General features: G+C 44.1%; 1 protein-coding gene across 2 annotated transcripts in view; it reads right to left on the bottom strand.

The window, feature by feature from the left end:
• Nucleotides 1–20,954, bottom strand: part of NFXL1 (nuclear transcription factor, X-box binding like 1) — a 273,886-nt gene that overhangs the window by 7,178 nt on the left and 245,754 nt on the right. For both annotated transcript variants that reach the window (XM_029588216.1, XM_029588206.1), the window contains exons 20-22: nucleotides 19,166–19,270; nucleotides 7,422–7,508; nucleotides 605–658 (exon numbers count right to left, since the gene is read on the bottom strand). In XM_029588216.1, coding sequence (XP_029444076.1) covers nucleotides 605–658; nucleotides 7,422–7,508; nucleotides 19,166–19,270 — 246 coding nt within the window. The remainder of the gene's footprint in view (nucleotides 1–604; nucleotides 659–7,421; nucleotides 7,509–19,165; nucleotides 19,271–20,954) is intronic.

Raw genomic sequence — 20,954 nt, 5'->3', positions numbered from 1 at the left:
GTGCAATGCACTCTCTATCCAGCCTGATGCACTCTCTACCTAGCTTGTTTGAAGCTAGGAAGAATGTGTATTGTACAAATCAACTTCTCTTGTACCTTTCATCAGTTCAAACAGAAAATGTTCAGTGATGTCAACTTTGCTGTTCGTACCTCCTACTGTATATATAAATTCACACCCCCCCCAAAAGAAATTACCCCACACCTCACCCAGAGTTAAAAGTACTCCTCTTACAGTGGCATAAACAGTTAAGTTACATATTGGTCTCTACAGAGTCTCTCTCTCCCTCTCTCCTGCCCGAACAGCATGTGTGATAAAAACCTTTTTGGTCAATAATGCACAGCTACTGCAGGGGCACAATGCACAGAAAAAAGGTGTAGCTATTTCTAGTGTTAAAACCTGTGTTGCTGTGCATTATTCTATTGCAATTGATGTTAGGAGCTGCTCGTTACTGTTATCTCCATCCAAACTCCTCCAACTCGCATAGCAAATGTGAAATTTGCATACTAACATGCGTTGCGCTATTTACCGCAAAATGACGATTCTGTTTGCTATAAACTGCTTTGGGTCAAACTTTTGTTCGAGGGAGGCAGTATAAGTAACATACCTGCTGTCTGCGCTTTTCCTCTTCAGCAATGGCTTTTTCTTCCGCTGCTTTTATCTGTAGATAGATATATATATAGGGTTAGAGATAATGTGAGATTGACTATAGAACAGCACAGATCTGGCATTTTATTTTTTCTCTTTTATGTTAAAGTAATGTGGGTGCCATGTTAGTTCCCTTAGATACATAGAATTGAGGGCTGACACATACGTTTGTTTTCTTTGCCCAATATCAGACAGATCGCTGGTAGCTGTAAGTCTTGCTGTATGTAATCTGTCACCCCTTCCACCTCGACTTCAATTCGCCTTACAACTCTTATACCTTTGAAAACTAACATCACATTAGAACTTCACTGTAATGCAACCTGGCACTTACTTGCATGTTCAGGAAACTTCATGTCTACCTCATTCTGCAATTACCTGAAGAAGGCTTCCAAAACTAAAATCATAAGGAGGTTGATATTCCGACTTATCCAGCTAAGTTAGCTAGAAAAGTTAGACATGCTATTGAGCAGGTTTAAAATTAGCCAGTTAAACTTATTGGTTAACTTTTAGATAACTATAGTATATATACCCCTGCAGTGACATCCACCTGCCAGTATTCTCTTAAAAAGCCAACTGTGGACAGATTAGCAAAAAACTTGAATAATAACAGATAACCATTTCAGCACTCAACCAACAGGAAATACTGAACTCAGGCAAAGAATGTATGAACACCAATCTAGGGACTGGATGAACACTTACCAGTAACCCTTGGAACATGTAGCACAGAGGACGACCATAACACAATCATTCGGCAGCCAAGGGCAGGAAGCTGAATCCACATGTCTACATTAAGGAAAAGGAAATTATCAGGTAAGTAGTAATTTCTCATTTCCTAGCATCTAGACAGATGGATTCAGGATCAGAGCGATGTACCCAAGCTACTCCCAAATAGGGCAGGAGGCTGCCCGTGGCCCAGTCCGAACCACACGTGCAAAGGCTGCATCCTCCCGGGCCTGCACATCCAAATGATAATACTTGGAAAAGGTGTGCAAGGAAATCCATGTTGCAGCTTGGCAAATGTCAACCGGGGACAACAATCTAACCTCCGCCCATGACATTGCTGAGCCCTAGTGGAATAAGCACTAACCTGAGTAGGTACCTTTTTTTTTTCAGTTGCCACATACGCCACTGTGACTATCTCCTTAATCCAGCGAGCTATCATAGCCTGTGAAGCCGGCTTGCCTGTTTATCTCCACCTTGAAGGACAAACAGGTGATCCATCTTTCGGAAAGGTTTAGAAACCTCTAGATACCTCATGGCACATAAGAGCATGCCATACTGGGTCAGACCAAGGGTCCATCAAGCCCAGCATCCTGTTTCCAACAGTGGCCAATCCAGGCTGTAAGTACCTGGCAAGTACCCAAAAACTAAGTCTATCCCATGCTACTGATGCTAGTAAGAGCAGTGGCTATTTTCTAAGTCAACTTGATTAATAGCAGGTAATGGACTTCTCCTCCAAGAACTTATCCAAACCTTTTTTAAACCCAGCTATGCTAACTACACCCCCTGGCAACAAATTTAATAGTTTAATTGTGCGTTGAGTGAAAAAGAACTTTCTCTGATTAGTTTTAAATGTGCTACATGCTATCTTCACAGAGTGCCCCCTAGTCCTATTATCTGAAAGAGTAAATAACTGATTCACATTTACCCGTTTTAGATCTCTCATGATTTTAAACACCTTTATCATATTCCCCCTCAGCCATCTCTTCTCCAAGCTGAACAGTCCTAACTTCCTTAGTCTTTCTTTAGGGGAGCTGTTCCATCCCCTTTATCATTTTGGTCACCCTTCTCTGTACCTTCTCCATTGCAACTATATTTTTTTTTTGAGATGCGGCGACCAGAAATGTACACAGTATTCAAGGCGCAGTCTCACCATGAAGAGCGTCTCTTGATATCCAAGGAAAGCAACAGGCGATATTCCTCTGCATCTCTTTCCTTATCCAGAGAAGGCAAGGAAATGGACTGATTTAAGTGAAAGTCTAAGACTACTTTAGGCAAGAAGGAAGGAAAGGTATGTAGCTGTATCACCCCTGACGCACAGAACAGATCACTACAAGAAACACCATTTTCAAGGTCAGTAACCACAATGAAAACGTAGGAGCCGCCCAGAAATCCAAAACCAGATTAAGACTCCAGAAAGGAACCAGTAACCGCAGAGGAGGCCTAAGATGCTTCACTCCCCTCAAGAAATTTACCACATCAGGATGAGACTATAAGGATTCACCATTCACCTGGACCCCGAAACAAGCAAGAGCTGCTACCTACAGCTTCAAGGAATTAAGGGACAATACATTAATTCAACCCATCCTGCAGGAATTCCAAAATGAACAAGATTTTAACTGAATGAGGAAGAGCACTTTGATCTTCACATCAAGCCTCAAACACTCACCAAACTCACACATATGCTATGGAAGTGGCAAACCTTTGTGCTCGAAGTAAGGTGGCAATCACCACAGCAGAATATCCATGCTTCAAACAAGCAAGCCCTCTCAAGGATTATACCGTAAGACAAAATTGAGTCAGATCTTCATGAAGGACAGGCCCCTGCTGCAACAGATTCCTGTGCAGTGGAAGACGGAGGGGGGAGTCTACCAGGAGTCTTCGCAGATCTGCATACTATGGTCTCCTGGGCCAATCTGGTGCCAGCCAGAGCACCATCCCTCATGTGGCCTTCAACCCTCTGAACTATTCTGCCCAACATGGGCCATGGGGGAAAGGCATACAGCACCTTGTCTTCCGGCCAGGCTTACACAAGAGCATTGATACTCAAGGACTTCAGATTTCTCCTGTGACTGAAGAATTGAGGAACCTTCGCATTTCGAAAAGTCACCAGCAGGTCTAGAAATGGAAGGCCCCAGCGATCCACTATCAGCTGAAATGCCTTGTCCGACAATATCCATTTTTTGCTGAGAAAGCCTGCACTTACATTGCCTTTTCCTGCAATGTGTGAAGCCAAAATGTCCTGAAGATGCATTTCCACCCATTCCATAAGTTGGTCTCTCTCTTGTGACACTTGCTGGCTCTTGGTTCCTCCCTGTTGATTGATGTAAACCACCATCGCTGCGTTGTCCGCATTACCTGGACCGCTTGACCCTGCAGATTGTCACTGAACTGCAAGCATGCCAGCCTGACCACCAGGGCATCCAGCCAATTAAAGTTCCAGAGAGAATCCTCTGAATTCCAGCGCCGAAAGTTCTGACAGTGAGCTCCCAACCATGAAGGCTCACATCTGTTGTGAGTACCAACCAGTCTAGTGATATCAAGGAAACTCCCTTTCTCAGATGACCCCCTTGCAACCACCACTAGAGGTGAGAGCAGACTTCCATCAACAGGTGGAGGTGAATCGAAGTCCCGAGACTGTGGGTTCCAATGAGACAGCAGGGAACGCTTAAGCTAACGCATGTGCGCCCTTGCCCACACCATCACTTCCAGGGTTGACGTCATCAAACCAAATACCTGTAGATAGGACCATACTGTTGGGCATAGAGGGTTCACCAAGAGACACACCTATGACAACTTCTGAATATGAGCTTTTGGCAGAAAAGCCTTGCCCTGCTTGGTGTCGAACCGCATATCCAGAAACTCCAATGACTGAGATGGTTGAAGACTGCTCTTGGGCAGGCTCACCACCCAACCAAAATCCTTCAACAGGGATATCACCTTGTGGGTCACCAGATGGCTCTCTTTGAGAGGCTTGGCCCGAGAATCAACAAGTCATCTAAATGCGGGAATACTAGGATTCCATCCTCTCTTAGCTCTGCTGCCGCCACCACCACCATAACCTTGGAAAAAGTCCTGGAAGCGGTGGCTAGACCAAAAGGCAGTGCCTGAATCTGATAATGGCACCCCAACACTGAGAAGCGCAGAAACCGTTGGTGTTCCAATCGGTTAGAAATATTGAGGTACGCCTCAGACAGATCCAAGGAAATCAGAAATTCCCCCAACTGTTCGGCCATTTTTACTGAGTGCAATGTTTCCATGCAAAAATGAGTAATCCGCAAATGACAGTTGACCTCTGAGATCCAGGATATGACGAAAAGAAACCTCCCTCCTTGGGCACAACGAAATAAATGTCTTATATCACCTTGTATTTTCTTGAGGTGTAGGCACTGGAACCACAATCCTCAGTCTAAGGAGCCTTAACAGATTACACTCCACTGCCTGCTTCTTCTGCAGGGAGACACAATGAACACGTCCCAAGGAACACTGCAAAATTCCAGTACATATCCTTCTCGTATCACTTCCAGGACCATTGATCCAATGCAATTTCAACCCACCTCTGATAAAAGAGAGAGAGGTGTTTCCCTATACCCTGTTCCCAGAGGTGTGTCGGCAAACCTTTGGGCGGCACGGGTAGATCCAATACCCAAGCCTCTGCTCAGCTTCAGTTGTCTGATATGAAAGGACTGAGACCTGCCAAAAGGAGAGTCCTCAAAGGTGATTCCTCTGTAGGGACGAAAACGCTTGGAACCCTTGAGACAACTTTTCATACCAAAGGGACATGATAACTGCTTCATATCTTCCAGTAACCAATGAACTGGAGATTCCTGGCCAGCTTCTCCAACTCGCTTCCAAACAAGAGCAAGCCTTTAAAGGGCAATTTCATAAGGTTAGCCTTGGAGGCTGCATCGGCTGACCAATTTCTCAGCCATAACTGGCGTCTAGCTGCTACTACTGAAGCCACTCCACTGGCCGAGGTATGGACCAAATCACAGCTTGCATCTGCTAAAGCGACAGCGGGTTCCATAACTGCACTGGAATTCACGCCAGAGTCATTAACCTCCTGAGAGAGAAGCAAGCAAGAGTGAGTCACCAGGGAACAACAGGAAGCTATCTGCAGTGTCACTGCTTCAAATATTTGTTTAAGGATGGCCCCAATTCTCCTATTATGCACATCTTTCAAGGCCGCTCCTCCCTCCATAGGGATAGTCTTCTCTTTAGAGACAGCGCAGACAAGCGCATCCACTTTTGGGAAATGCAGACACTGTCTTCACCATTGAATCCAGGGGGTATAGGCCTTCCAAGGTCCAACCCACGTGAAATTTTGCTTCAGGGCATCCCACTCAAGATCAATCAATTCTTGAATGGCTTCTATAACTGGGAAAAACAAGAGGCTTTGCGCAAAGAAACCAAAATGGGATTTTTCTTTGGCTAAGATATGGAATCCGCCCCAGGGGCTTCCAACATCTTCAATGTCTGGGAGATCAGGGCTGGCAGTTCATCTCTATGAAAGAACCGCAACATAGTCCTCTATGGTTACAATCCTGGAGGGATTTTCCCATCCTCCAGAGTCAGGATCTTCCACAACATCAGTACCGCCTCGATTCCTGTCAGAAACACCAGCAGCTCAAGGTGTACTTCAGCGCTTAAAAGTAGGGTTGGAAGAGGGAGAGACCACCGTCTAAGGATCTGGCCTGACAGGAACGGACGGGGCTAAAGACTGTGCCTGAAGAAAGGATTGCAATCCCTGAAAAAAAGTCTACCCAACAAAAGGTAGCAGGATCCATATCAAAACCAGGAGGCACTTGTGCAGTGCCCACTGAGCTGCTGTCCCCTGCTGAGAAACCAGTCAAGGAATTTCCTATATCAGGTGTTCCTCCTGACACATCTTTACCCTTAACCTCATCAGGCTGGGAAGGACCAGGCTTAGTAAAATTTAACTTGTGCCAGGCTTAGCAAACTCTAACTTGTGCCAGCCTCTAAACACTGGCACAAGTTAGAGAGCATAGCAGGCTGAGATGCCCGAATATGACAGGCAGTGCACAGGGCAAGGTGCTTAGGTTTCTTAGCTAAAGTTGCCATTTTTTTTTTGAGAGTTCAAAATTTTTTAGGCGTCCCAAACACAACCCAATTTGTGCAGTCAGGTTACATGTGCATCCAAACCGGATGTCGCTACAACCTGGACGCTCAAACCGAAGCCCAATTAAGCGTCCAAAACTTGGACGCACAATGCCAGAAACCTCGGCTGAACAGACGTCCAGTAGAGGGCAGCCGAACGCGCAGGCAAAAGTGCGCAACAACACTATCGCGACTTACCATGTGGCGCACAGCAGAAAAACCTTGGAGCGAGGCTTAGCCATTAAAGGCTGCTCAACCCTCCAGGCTGCCCCAGTTCCTGAACCTTCCTCAGGACGGGACAAACGTCGGAAGGGAACGCCAAGCTCGGAGAAGGTGAATCCCTGAAACAACCCACATTCATTGCCTCAGTAAGATTTTTTTTTTTAAATGCTTACGTGAGCTCAGCCCTTCTTGGCTGAGTATAGAGATGGTCTCTAGCTGTGGGTAGAGAGGGCATATGCCATCACTGCCGTGCTCGGCCTCCTGCACCTGCTGCCTTTAAGCTGTACAATCAGCTAAGTCCATGTGGCTGAAAAAAAAAAACGGCTACCTGACTAAAGCATACATCTGAGGGACCACAGAAATCACCTCAGGAATTCTCATCTCGGGGTGGGACCATTTGGTATCACCGCAGGAGAGCAGGGCAATTCATTTTCCTGTTTAAATTCTCCTTCTAAAAGTTGAAGCAATCCCCAGTAGGGAGATTCATGTCCACCATCTGCTGGAGACAGAGATCGCTGGCAGGCTGATGTCACTGCAGAAGTATATATACTGTGATGTCTGTTTGCTTTGTCTCCATCTGCTGGTAGAGGTGCATAACTCACTGGGATTCTGGATTTATCTGTCTGGATGCTAAGAAATAAAGTATTTTGTGCTTGTAGTGTACTGTAAAAGAATTCTGAAGCAGTGACAAAAATAACTAAAAGAAGAGACATTACCTCAGATGCTTTCTTTTTCATTTCCTTGCACACATTATCACATTCAAGGGAGACTTGGCTTTCACATGCTTTGCTGCACTGCAGCTCCTACATAAGAAATATTATCAACTGTAGTATGAAAAAAATATTTCATAAGGGCAAACATACACATTTCTGAGTAAACACTGTTGAGACTGTCTTCTTGCAATATATGGTAAAATTATGTAATTGAAAAAAAATTCCTTATTGATGGAAACAGTCATTCCAAAATCCTTACATGCATTTAAACCACAATATTGTACAAGTAAAGCAGGTCAAATAGAAATGAAAAATGAATGAGTGTCATGAGATACTTATCTGAAGGCAATATTCATTGCCCTTACTGGGGTGATGGCAGTGGGCAGGGGGAGGGCATGGGGAAGAAGGGGGTAGACAATCTCAGACATTGCTCAAAAGTGATACCTACTGGCTGGACTGGAAGGTGTACACATACCAGAGCCGAATACTGTGATTCCTGATGAAATACCATTGCAGCAATAGCTTATCTAAGGGACAGCGTATATATGTGTTGGGGGGGGGGGGGGGGGGGGGAGAGGCAGATGTTATAAAATAGGGGAAAATACTCCCAACACCATGGCCCAATAAAGGCCAGTCACAATTGAGCTGGAAGCTCAAAGCAGGAGGAGGAAACTACAGTAACCAAAACATAAAACATATGTTGAAATGGGTAAAATAATATTACATTTACATTGGGCTGGGGTCCCAGGAAATAAAATTGGTCTAAAATCCAATCTTTCATAAAGCAGAGTTGCTTACCTGCAACAGGTGTTCTCCAAGGACAGCAGGATGCTAGTCCTCACACATGGGTGACATCATCAGATGGAGACTGGCACGGAAAACTTATGTCAAAGTTCCTGGAACTTTGACTAGGCACACTGAGCATGCCCTATACCACATGTCCACGTGGGCTCCCTCTTCAGTCTTATAACATAGAATTATATAAAAATGAAAATATAAGGATAAACCCAACTCCGTGGGGTGGCAGGCGGGTTTCGTGAGGACTAACATCCTGCGGTCCTAGGAGAACACCTATTACAAATAAGCAACTCTGCTTTCTCCTAGGACAAGCAGGATGGTAACACTCACACATGGGTGAATACCTAGCTACAAGGCTGCTCCCCAACACAAAAGGGGACCAACAGACACCAACCAGGTGTGCCAAGGGGCACAACAACCAAAGTGCTATTGGTAACAGAAGGGCACCAACGACATAGGAAAATGTGGGAGGGAGGTTCTGGAAGCCAAATTTAGGCTCTTAGGTAGAAAGATTAAATCCAGAACCTCAAGGGTAGCATTCTCTGAAATGCTCCCTGTTCCACGTGCAGGTCACCAGAGGCAGGCAGAGCTCCGGAGTCTCAATGCGTGGATGAGACGATGGTACAAGGAAGAGGGATTCAGTTTGTTAGGAACTGGGGAACCTTTTGGGGAAGGGGGAGTCTCTTCCGAAGGGATGGGCTCCACCTTAACCAGGGTGGAACCAGACTGCTGGCGCTAACCTTTAAAAAGGAGATAGAGCAGCTTTTAAACTAGAACAAAGGGGAAAGCAGACAGTCGCTCAGCAGCGCATGGTTCGGAGAGAGGTATCTTTAAAGGATACTAACGATGCATTAGAATTAGGGCATCCCGACAGTGAGGTTCCAATAATTAGAAAAGTAGTCCAAGTGCCTGTAACTAAAAACTCACCTGAGCTAACAAATTCTAACTTATCCCTATCAATTAAAAAGCAGAATGAAAATACAAACAAAACACAAACTTTGAAATGTTTGTATGCTAATGCCAGAAGTCTAAGAAGTAAGATGGGAGAATTAGAATGTATAGCAGTGAATGATGACATAGACTTAATTGGCATCTCAGAGACATGGTGGAAAGAGGATAACCAATGGGACAGTGCTATACAGGGGTACAAATTATATCGCAATGACAGAGAGGAGCACTCAGGAGGAGGTGTGGCGCTTTATGTCCGGGATGGCATAGAGTCCAACAGGATAAACATCCTGCATGAGACTAAATACAAAATTGAATCTTTATGGGTAGAAATCCCTTGTGTGTCGGGGAAGACTATAGTGATAGGGGTATACTACCGTCCACCTGGTCAAGATGGTGAGATGGACAGTGAAATGCTAAGAGAAATTAGGGAAGCTAACCAAATTGGTAGTGCAGTAATAATGGGAGACTTCAATTACCCCAATATAGACTGGGTAAATGTATCATCAGGTCACGCTAGAGAGATAACGTTCCTGGATGGAATAAATGATAGCTTTATGGAGCAATTGGTTCAGGAACCGACGAGAGAGGGAGCAATTTTAGATCTAATTCTCAGTGGAGCACAGGACTTGGTGAGAGAGGTAACGGTGGTGGGGCCGCTTGGCAATAGTGATCATAATATGATCAAATTTGATTTAATGACCAGAAAAGGAACAGTGTGCAAAACCAAGGCTCTCGTGCTAAACTTTCAAAAGGGAAACTGATAAAATGAGAAAAATTGTTAGAAAAAAACTGAAAGGAGCAGCTACAAAAGTAAAAAATGTCCAAGAAGCATGGTCATTGTTAAAAAATACCATTCTAGAAGCACAGTCCAGATGTATTCCACACATTAAGAAAGGTGGAAAGAAGGCAAAATGATTACCGGCATGGTTAAAAGGGGAGGTGAAAGAAGCTATTTTAGCCAAAAGATCTTCATTCAAAAATTGGAAGAAGGATCCAACAGAAGAAAATAGGATAAAGCATAAACGTTGGCAAGTGAAATGTAAGACATTGATAAGACAGGCTAAGAGAGAATTTGAAAAGAAGTTGGCAGTAGAGGCAAAAACTCACAGTAAAAACCTTTTAAAATATATCCGAAGCAGAAAGCCTGTGAGGGAGTCAGTTGGACCGTTAGATGATCGAGGGGTTAAAGGGGCACTTAGAGAAGATAAGGCCATCGCGGAAAGATTAAATGATTTCTTTGCTTCAGTGTTTACTGAAGAGGATGTTGGGGAGGTACCCGTAATAGAGAAGGTTTTCATGGGTAATGATTCAGATGGACTGAATCAAATCACGGTGAACCTAGAAGATGTGGTAGACCTGATTGACAAACTGAAGAGTAGTAAATCACCTGGACCAGATGGTATACACCCCAGAGTTCTGAAGGAACTAAAAAATGAAATTTCAGACCTATTAGTAAAAATTTGTAACTTATCATTAAAATCATCCATTGTACCTGAAGACTGGAGGATAGCAAATGTAACCCCAATATTTAAAAAGGGCTCCAGGGGCGATCCGGGAAACTACAGACCGGTTAGCCTGACTTCAGTGCCAGGAAAAATAGTGGAAAGTGTTCCAAACATCAAAATCACAGAACATATAGAAAGACATGGTTTAATGGAACAAAGTCAGCATGGCTTTACCCAGGGCAAGTCTTGCCTCACAAATCTGCTTCACTTTTTTGAAGGAGTTAATAAACATGTGGATAAAGGTGAACTGGTAGATATAGTATACTTGGATTTTCAGAAGGCGTTTGACAAAGTTCCTCATGAGAGGCTTCTAGGAAAAGTAAAAAGTCGTGGGATAGGTGGCGATGTCCTTTCGTGGATTGCAAACTGGCTAAAAGACAGGAAACAGAGAGTAGGATTAAATGGGCAATTTTCTCAGTGGAAGGGAGTGGACAGTGGAGTGCCTCAGGGATCTGTATTGGGACCCTTACTTTTCAATATATTTATAAATGATCTGGAAAGAAATACGACGAGTGAGATAATCAAATTTGCAGATGACACAAAATTGTTCAGAGTAGTTAAATCACAAGCAGATTGTGATAAATTGCAGGAAGACCTTGTGAGACTGGAAAATTGGGCATCCAAATGGCAGATGAAATTTAATGTGGATAAGTGCAAGGTGATGCATATAGGGAAAAATAACCCATGCTATAATTACACAATGTTGGGTTCCATATTAGGTGCTACAACCCAAGAAAGAGATCTAGGTGTCATAGTGGATAACACATTGAAATCGTCGGTACAGTGTGCTGCGGCAGTCAAAAAAGCAAACAGAATGTTGGGAATTATTAGAAAGGGAATGGTGAATAAAATGGAAAATGTCATAATGCCTCTGTATCGCTCCATGGTGAGACCGCACCTTGAATACTGTGTACAATTCTGGTCGCCGCATCTCAAAAAAGATATAATTGCGATGGAGAAGGTACAGAGAAGGGCTACCAAAATGATAAGGGGAATGGAACAACTCCCCTATGAGGAAAGACTAAAGAGGTTAGGACTTTTCAGCTTGGAGAAGAGACGACTGAGGGGGGATATGATAGAGGTGTTTAAAATCATGAGAGGTCTAGAACGGGTAGATGTGAATCGATTATTTACTCTTTCGGATAGTAGAAAGACTAGGGGGCACTCCATGAAGTTAGCATGGGGCACATTTAAAACTAATTGGAGAAAGTTCTTTTTTACTCAACGCACAATTACACTCTGGAATTTGTTGCCAGAGGATGTGGTTAGTGCAGTTAATATAGCTTTGTTTAAAAAAGGATTGGATAAGTTCTTGGAGGAGAAGTCCATTACCTGCTATTAAGTTCACTTAGAGAATAGCTACTGCCATTAGCAATGGTTACATGGAATAGACTTAGTTTTTGGGTACTTGCCAGGTTCTTATGGCCTGGATTGGCCACTGTTGGAAACAGGATGCTGGGCTTGATAGACCCTTGGTCTGACCCAGTATGGCATGTTCTTATGTTCTTCTTATGTTCTTAACTGCTCGCAAGTGGGCCACCGACATTGCCATGGCTCTGACAGAATGAGTCTTGATATGATCCCTAAGATGCAGTCCCAGCTGGGCATAACAGAAGGAGATGCAATCTACTAGCCAACTGGAGTGTATTAAAAAAAAATAAAAAGTTGGGTGGAGTGACTATTGGCTTCTGTCCACGCCAGATAGAAGGCTAAGGCTCTCTTGCAGTCCAAACTGTGCAGTGCTAGTTTGCCTTGATGTGAATGGGGCCTGGGAAAGAATGTTGGCAGGACAATGGACTCGTTAAAATGGAAGTCCATCACCACCTTAAGCAGGAACTTAGGGTTGTACACAAGACCACCCTGTCATGAAAAAACTTAGTGTAAGGTTGAGAAGTCACTAAGGCCAGGAGCTCACTGATCCTGCATGCTAAAGTGACCGCCACCAAAAAATATGACATTCCAGGTTAGGATACTTCAGGTCACAGGAATGCAGAGGCTCAAAAGGAGCTTTCATCAGTTCAGCTAGCACCATGTTGAGGTTCCAAGACACAGTGGGAGGCCATAGGAGAAGCTTCAACTGAAGCAGGCCCCGCATGAAACATACAACATTAGGCTGTATAGAGATGGATGTACTATCTACACCATGGTGGTATACACTAATTGCACTCAAATGAACTAATGGAGTTGGTTTTCAAGCTAGCCTCCGATAGGTGTAGAAGGTAATTAAGCAGTTTTTGTGTGGGGCAGCAGAACAGATCCAGGGCCTTCTGTTCACACCACATGGAAAACCTACTTCACTCCAGTAAATAGGACTTTCCAGTGAAAGGCTTTCTGGAAGCCATCAGGACCTGAGACACATCCTCTGAGAGATTGAACGGTTGCAGAGTTAACCTCTCAACATCCAGGCTGTGAGGGACAGAGCCTGGAGGTTGGGATGCCACAACCTGCCTTGGTCTTGCATGATGAGCTCTGGGGAAGCCCCCAGACTGGTTTCTGAATGGCAACTCCCTAAGGAGTGGAAGCCAGACCTGTCTTGGCCAGTGAGAGGCTATGAGAATCATAATCCCCTTGTCCTTGTGAAGCTTCAAGAGAGTCTTCACCACTAAGGGAATCTGAGGAAACTAATACAAAAGACCCTTGCCCCAGTGGTGGGTAAAGGTGTCCAAGGCTGGTTTGTTGTCTGTCATGTACAGGGAACAGAACTGAGTCACTTTTTTGTTGCAGGGGGGTCACAAATAGATCCACATCTGGGCTCCACCAGATGCAGAAGATCTGATTCTCTACTCCCTGGGTCGAGGGACCACTTGTGGGGGTCTGAAGGCACGATTCAATTTGTCCGCTATCATATTCTCAGTTCCAGCCAGATACGTGGCCCTGAGCACCATCCTGTGGGAAAGGGCCCCTGGACCAGATCTGGACTGCTTCCTGACACAGGAGATATGATCCTGTGCCTCCCTGTTTGTTGACATACCACATAGCCACTTGCTTGTCTGTTTGGATCCCAATCTATGAAAGCCAATCTCTGAAAGCCTACAGCGCATACCTGATCGCCCAGAGCTCTAGAAAACTGATCTGACAATGTGTTTACTGGACGGACCAGAGGTCCTGGGTGCGGAGCCCCTCTACTTGAGCTCACCACCACAGGGTGAAAGCATCTATGATTAGGACAATTTGGGAAGGGGGACTTTGGAAGGATATTCCCAGTTCCAAATTTGAGAGTACCCACCAACAGGCCAAAAATCCCACAGAAATGGGGAGATTCGGATGCGATCCTGGAGGCTCTGTGTGGCCTGGAGCCATTGTGACCTCAGGATCCATTGGGCTCTGCGTATGTGCAAATGTGCCAAGGGAGTAAAATGGTCAGTTGTGATCATGTGGCCCAACAGCCTCAACATGTGCCGACCTGACACTTGCTGGCTTTGTTGAATTGCTGCTGCTATGGATATCAAGATGACCGTCCTGGAAAATGAAAGGAAGGCTTTCGACTGAGCCGTGTCTAGCAGGGCTCCTATGAAGTCCAACTGAGGTGACGGGCTGAGATGAGACTTCAGGTAGTTGATGACGAACTTTAGTGACTCCAACACCCAAACAGTCAAGCGCACGGACCATGTGGCTTCTGCCTGAGATGTGCTCTCGACCAGCCAGTCATCCAGATAAGGGAAAACATGCACTCCCAGCCTGCAGAAGTGTACCCCTCACCACGGCCAGGCATTTTGTGAAGTCAAGTAGAGCCAATGTTAGCCCGAACGGCAACACTGTACTGGAAGTGATGTTTTCCCACCACAAATCTGATATACTGCCTGTGAGTTGGGAAGATCTCGATGTGAGTGTATGCATCCATCAAATCGAGGGAGCGTAGCCAGTCTCCTTTTTGAAAGAGGGGAATCAAGATGCCCAGGGAAACCATCTTGAATTTGTTTCTTTTTAAAACATGTTTAAGGACCTCAGCTCTAGGATGGGACAAGGTCCTCCTGTTCTCTTTGGAATCAGGAGTAGTATCCCTGACCTCTTTGCCTTGGTGGGACAAGTTTGACCGCCCTGGCCATTAAAAAAGCGGAGAGCCCCCTTATCAGTACATCTTGATGCACTACTGGCCCTCCAAAATGGGCATGGAGGCAATTTGGCAGGACATCCAATAGGTTTAATTGGTACCCTTGATGGTCGATTGACAGAAAAACCACTGGTTTGAGGTTATACTGGGCCACCGATTCGTGAAGAATTGCAGCCTGCCCTTGACTGGGGGATCCAGCATCTCTGATATAGGTGGCTGGCTTATGCTCCCTACAATCCAGTCAAAACCATGTCCCGGGATTTGACTGAGGTGCCGGTTAGAGCTTGGGAGTTCTGCTGCTTGAGATGGCTGTGGGAGCTCACATGCTGTGAATGGGAATAAAGAGACGGAGGATAGTACTTCCTCTGGCGGTAGAAAGACTTCCTCTATCTCGCCAACTTCCCAGCTAAGGACGATGGGTCAGAAGTGCTGGCGGAGAGTTGTTAAAGGGTCTCATTGTAATCCCATATCTGGGTGACCGCATCCCTCACCTCATCTCTGAAGAGATTCTCTCCTGTACACAGCAAGTCAGTGAGTCTTTCCTGTACCTCTGGTCAGAGTTCCAAATCCTGCAGTCATGCCATTCTGCGGGTACTGATTCCCGCTGCAGAGACTCTCGATACCGTTTTGAAAACATCGTAGGTTGTATGAACCTTGTGTTTTTCGCATTCCAGGCCCTTATGTACCAGCAACATGAGAGTGTCCTGCCTCTGTTCAAGCAGCTGCTCGGCCACCTCCTGCACATGCTTGCAGAGATTCTGCAAGGACTAGCTCAGGCAGATCTGGTAGGAGGTGATGCGGGAAATGAGCATGGCTCCCTGGAATACTTTCCTCCTCAGAGGAACCAGCAACAGCCACCATATTGTTCGGGGAAGCATCGGTGCATGCTGGGTGACATCCCAGGAACCGAAACCAGCTGGGTTGGTAACGCACCGATGAGCACATTGAGTCTCTCCGGCATCCATACTGTCAGTGCCACAAGCCCGATGCCCTACAGCGCTTGTTCAACTGCTAGCTGGACCCGCTGCTCCAGCTCCTCCTCGAAAGTTGCCAATGCCAACACCTACTGGGAGGCAGGAGGGGTGGCCAGATCTTCCTACGATCCCAGAGGTGGATCAGCGGACCCCCCCGGCATCGATGGAGGATTGGCATTCCTCGCCACAGGGTCACTTTGGGGGCATCACAACATGAGCCGGTGCATCCCTGAGCCCAGCATTGCACTTCAAAGGTGACCAGTGCTCATGCTTCCTTGGCTTCCCTCGGTGCTCAGCCAGGTCTTTCCCTGGTGCCGAGGTTGATGACGACAAACCAGACATCCTTGACCTGGAAGAGACCGACAGGGGCCTGTCTCCAGCTCTACTGACTGAAACGAATGCCCCGCCGATGTTGATGGTGCGGTGTCTATTGGTGCGGCTCCAAGGGCCATCGGTGACCATACCGCAGACTTCCTCTACCCAAAGAGCTTCTCCATCTTATTGAGTTGAGCGCGATGTCCCTTAGGGGTCATCTAGCTGCATGTGGCAACCCCAGATGTCATGCAATGTCCTCAGGCAGAGGACACATATCTTGTGGAGATCTGTGATGGACATGATCCTCGGGCACTGGGGGCATCGGCGAAAACCGGTCAAGGACATGACAAACGAAAAAAGAGAATGTAAAAATGTGAGCTGTGATGGTGGGCTTCAAAGCTGGTGGGCACTGAGGCACCATTGCCATGGGGGAATGACTGCCAAAAGAAACTTACCATAAATACTGAAACCATAAGCAGCCTACAGGGAGGAACCGAGAGGGACCTGGTGCTGATGGAATGTGAAAAATCAAAAAAATCCAGTGAAAATTTTTCCAAAGGCAATTTTAAAGAAAAAAAAGCCAGGAAATCACTTAACTGTGAGGCGAAAGCTCCACGGAAAAGAGAGAATGAAGAGGGACCCCGCATGGATGCGTGGTATAAGGCATGCCGGGCATGCCTAGTCAAAGTTCCAGAAACTTTGACACAAGTTTTCCATTTGATGATGTCATCCATGTGTGAGGACTATCATCCTGCTTGTCCTAGAAACTAAGCTGCAGCATTTTATCTTATGAATGTCAAGCTCCCTCTGAATCATTACACAGGCTCCTCGAAGAATTTATCAGGGAGTTATATACATTCTACAGAATCTGAGACACGCTCAGCAATAACAGGGAGGGGAGGAGGGGAATTATTAGGTTACATGCATCCAGAATAAAGTTCTATAATAAATGGAGACAACTTCTGCATCAGCTGATCTTTTAAATTACCTTACATCATCCAGCTTTTTTGGGGGAGTGAGAGGAGCACTCCTCCTGCTCATTTGGAACCAGGACTAGGATATGATACCATAAGACTTCATTCACAATTACCTGAGGATTTTCCCCTTGTTTTATGTCCCCTCTCAACTTACTATAGTCCAATCAAGGTAGCAACATCTCCTTCCAGAACCCTGCAATCATGGGCACTAAATTTGGCCATTAGGTGATGCTGAGGAACAATGACCATGGCGCTCCTTTCTCACTTGGGGAACGAGATTTGAGCCAGGAAATGAACCCAAGTCCCTTTGTATCACTCAGACTCAGCTGGACCTATATTTTCTGGTTCTGATTTTTAAATGAGTGTAAAAATATGGAAACCCATATGAATCCAAAAAAGTGATTTATTACTACAAATTTTGACTTTGCCCAACCTCTGCTTATGGGACCTGGGAAGAGGTTCCCTCCACTATGCCTTCTGTCCCTCTCCTCTTATGGCTTATACCAATGTTTCTTCCCTCCCAAGGTCTGGGTACTGGATATCTGGGCTTATGCAGATGCTTTCTCTTTACTTGTAGAAGAGATTTCTGGGCCTGAGTCAACTGCCTTCTCCCCTGCTAGGACTCAGAAGAGTCTTGGGCCTGCACTAACTCTTTCTCTCCTCCACGGTTCCCAGTAAGAGAACCCATGGCTCATATTGGCTGCTCTGTCTTTAGCTCAAGCTTTTATTGATAGTTCAAGATGAATTCAGTACAGTAGGTTATTTCACTTTCCCCAGAGGTCTTACAATCTTGAGTTTGTACTTCAGCAATCTGAGACTTGCTCAAGGTCACAAGCAGCATCAGCAGAATTTGAACCCTGGCCTTCCTAGTTGTCAGTTTTTGCTCTAACCACTCAGCTAGTCTTCCATTCCTAGGACCTGATGAAAGGATACCCAATCTTGCAATGACTGATTTAGGCTCTCCTGGGGCTCAAGAAAAGAATACTCAGACCACTCTAATTCTCTCTCTCTTCCCACGGCAGGGATTACTGGGTTCCCAAGTCATTCTCATTCTTTCTTCTCGAGTCTGGAGACAGGATCCCTGGCTCGTACGGACTCCGCTCCTTCCAGGCTGAGGAGCCTCAGTTTGTGCTTATCAGGTGACACAGGAATCCAAGTGCAACAGAAGACATTTTTACAGTAATTTTAGCAGACACCATACAGACTTATTTTCTTTTTCTTTTTTTAGACTGTGGCAATTTTTTATTATTTAAAATGCCAGCAATTTTATTGCAAAACTATGACTTTTACTCTTTCAAAAGACACCTCAGCCATGTGTATTTGACTAGAGGAAGTGCAACCACATACATATATATATATATAATTCATTGTTAAATGTATATGGCAAGAGGATCTCTACACTATCACACTCTGGTCTACTTTAAAAAAACAGAACAAAACTGGTAATATTACCCAGTTATCCTTAGACAGATTGTCAGCCAAACCATACTAGCTAGGTTTTCAGCGGAAAGTTCACTTAAATCTAACCAGTCAAACTCTGCTCACCTAGATTTAAACCAGCTACTTGAAGGTAACAGCCAACCGTCACAGAAACCCAATGTTAACTGGATAAATTCCATCCCCCAACCTAATCATGCCTCTGGCCCAGTCCATGTTGACCAGCTAAATTTGCATCCACTGCACATTTAGCCACTTAATTTATACATTCCTGGGACAAATTTTTAGCCAGATAGATTTAATTGGCTAATTCCTGAAGATAGCTGGTTAAATCTTTTGAAAATCTCACTATTAGTTATTTTTAACTATACAGATGAAATATATTAATTATAAAAATGAAAAAAAAAAACTGATTCATGCTGGGACTTGGAGAAAATCTATAAACATTCTACCCTAATCTGAGATTTTGTGTTTGTATATTATATCCATAACCTAAGACAGACAGCATTCTTCATTATCTCACTAATCTTTATTTGATTTTATCTGTAGGTGGTAAACAAACATTATTTGTAATGATTAACTCTGAGAATTACAATATGTGAGGTTGCATTAACATTCTATTTTGAGTGTTGGCAACAAAAGGATTTTTAAATGAACTGATCACAGGTTGGAAAAGAAACAAGAACATAGCATCACTTGTATTCAATAAACAATTCCCAAGATACAAAGCTCTGTTTACCTTTTTAATTCTCTTGCAAGGGCAGCGGAGTTTGACTTTCTGATTGCAATTTTTGGAACAGTCACCTTGATGGCAAATTTCTTTACATCGATGGCCACAGGGCAACTAAAAACAATTTGAGAATATTCTTTCATAAATCCAGCAAAACAAGTAATGTGCAGTTCTACTCTCAATGCCCTTCCCTTGATTTCACAGGTTTTAAGCAAGCAAGATTTATCTATGTTTAACACAAATGATGGTCAAGATATAGTAAGCACTTTATTTTAATCAAATGTTTAGTGATGAAAAGCACAATTTTAGGGGAAAGCTAGTAAAAAAAAAAAAAGAAAAGAAAATAGAGGGAGCTGAAAACATCATGTTCTATAGAAAATAAAGAACTGTTTTGCCATGGAGTTGAAAGCCTCTCTTGTATCTCTGGTATGTAAACGAATACTGTCTATCAGCAGTTCAAATCACTCAGCTGATTAGTCGGATTAAAAGAGCTATATTGCAAAAGTGTAGCTCTTAGCATATGCTGGGTTTCCAATGCATACAGATTTATTTTATACACATTAATTATGGATATCCTGAATATACAATTGGCTGTGGGATCCCCAGGACAGGTTTTTGAAGCCCTGTCTTAGAAATTCCACCTCAAGCCTGTTAATTAAAAGATGTCTACAAGTAATTTTGCATAATGATAACCACAGTGGGAGTTTCTCTATTATGAAGACTCATATCTCTATATCTATATATGAGACATATGTATAGAGAAAGCACTTAACATAGATGGAGAACTTTTGCTGATTCATTGCCCCAACAGATAAATGCATCTCATATACAGTACATAAAATGGATTTAATTGCTCTCATTTATTAATCTTGCTTTTTTCCTTTATGACAGAGGATGTGACATTTTGTTCTTCTTTGGATGGAGAACTGACCTACTCAGAGAAAAATACCACTGGAAAATATGTCTGCACACAATTACCTGGTGGCAAGAGCATCAGAGATAACATACATGAATACAGAGAGTCTTGATTGCCCCCCTACCCACAACAAAATTCTGATGTCAAAACTCTGTCCTTCGCCATAGATTAGCACGCTATTAAACAGTTTTAAATACAATTTTTTAAATTAGTACACAAAAACATGACCTGCAGAGCAAAGCAGACTGTTACTATTAAGTGTTCAGCTCAGTTATGGCCAACACAGCTTCTGCATTGTTAAGTGAATAAGCACATTTGCTCTGAGGGTCTTGACAACACTAATTCAACAACTTGATAATTCATAGAGATATTAACACAAAGGAATGTAACAAAGTACCATAAGGATTCGGGGTCAAACACTGCATTGCTGTTTCTATTTTGCAAATCATGGTGCGGATCTTTATCTTGGTAAGTATCAGTATTTGTAGTGAACCAAAGCCAATTTACAGAAGGTGGCTAGAGGATGGAAATAATCTGTGGTAACTTTTAATGCAACATTTTTACATTGGAGAAGCTTGCATGCAGTTACAACCCATAAACACCTTGCTGGGCAGACTGGATGAACTATTTTGGTCTTTACATGCCATCATATACTATGCTACTGTTAATTTTAGTTCTGCCAGCTTTATTTATTTATAACTTTTTTTATACCGAAGTTCAGGTAACAGAATTACTTATCACTCCGGTTTACATTATAACAAGTAGAAAACAATGACAACATATGTCTTACAATGAACAAGGGAGTGAACAACTTGGATAATATAACATAACATAACTAGGAACAGTAGCAGTATGCACTATTAGAGCGAGACTAGCGCATGG

This window comes from Rhinatrema bivittatum, chromosome 1, assembly GCF_901001135.1.
Source record: "Rhinatrema bivittatum chromosome 1, aRhiBiv1.1, whole genome shotgun sequence".
NCBI classification, from domain to species: domain Eukaryota; kingdom Metazoa; phylum Chordata; class Amphibia; order Gymnophiona; family Rhinatrematidae; genus Rhinatrema; species Rhinatrema bivittatum.
This window is presented reverse-complemented; position numbering and strand designations above follow the sequence as displayed.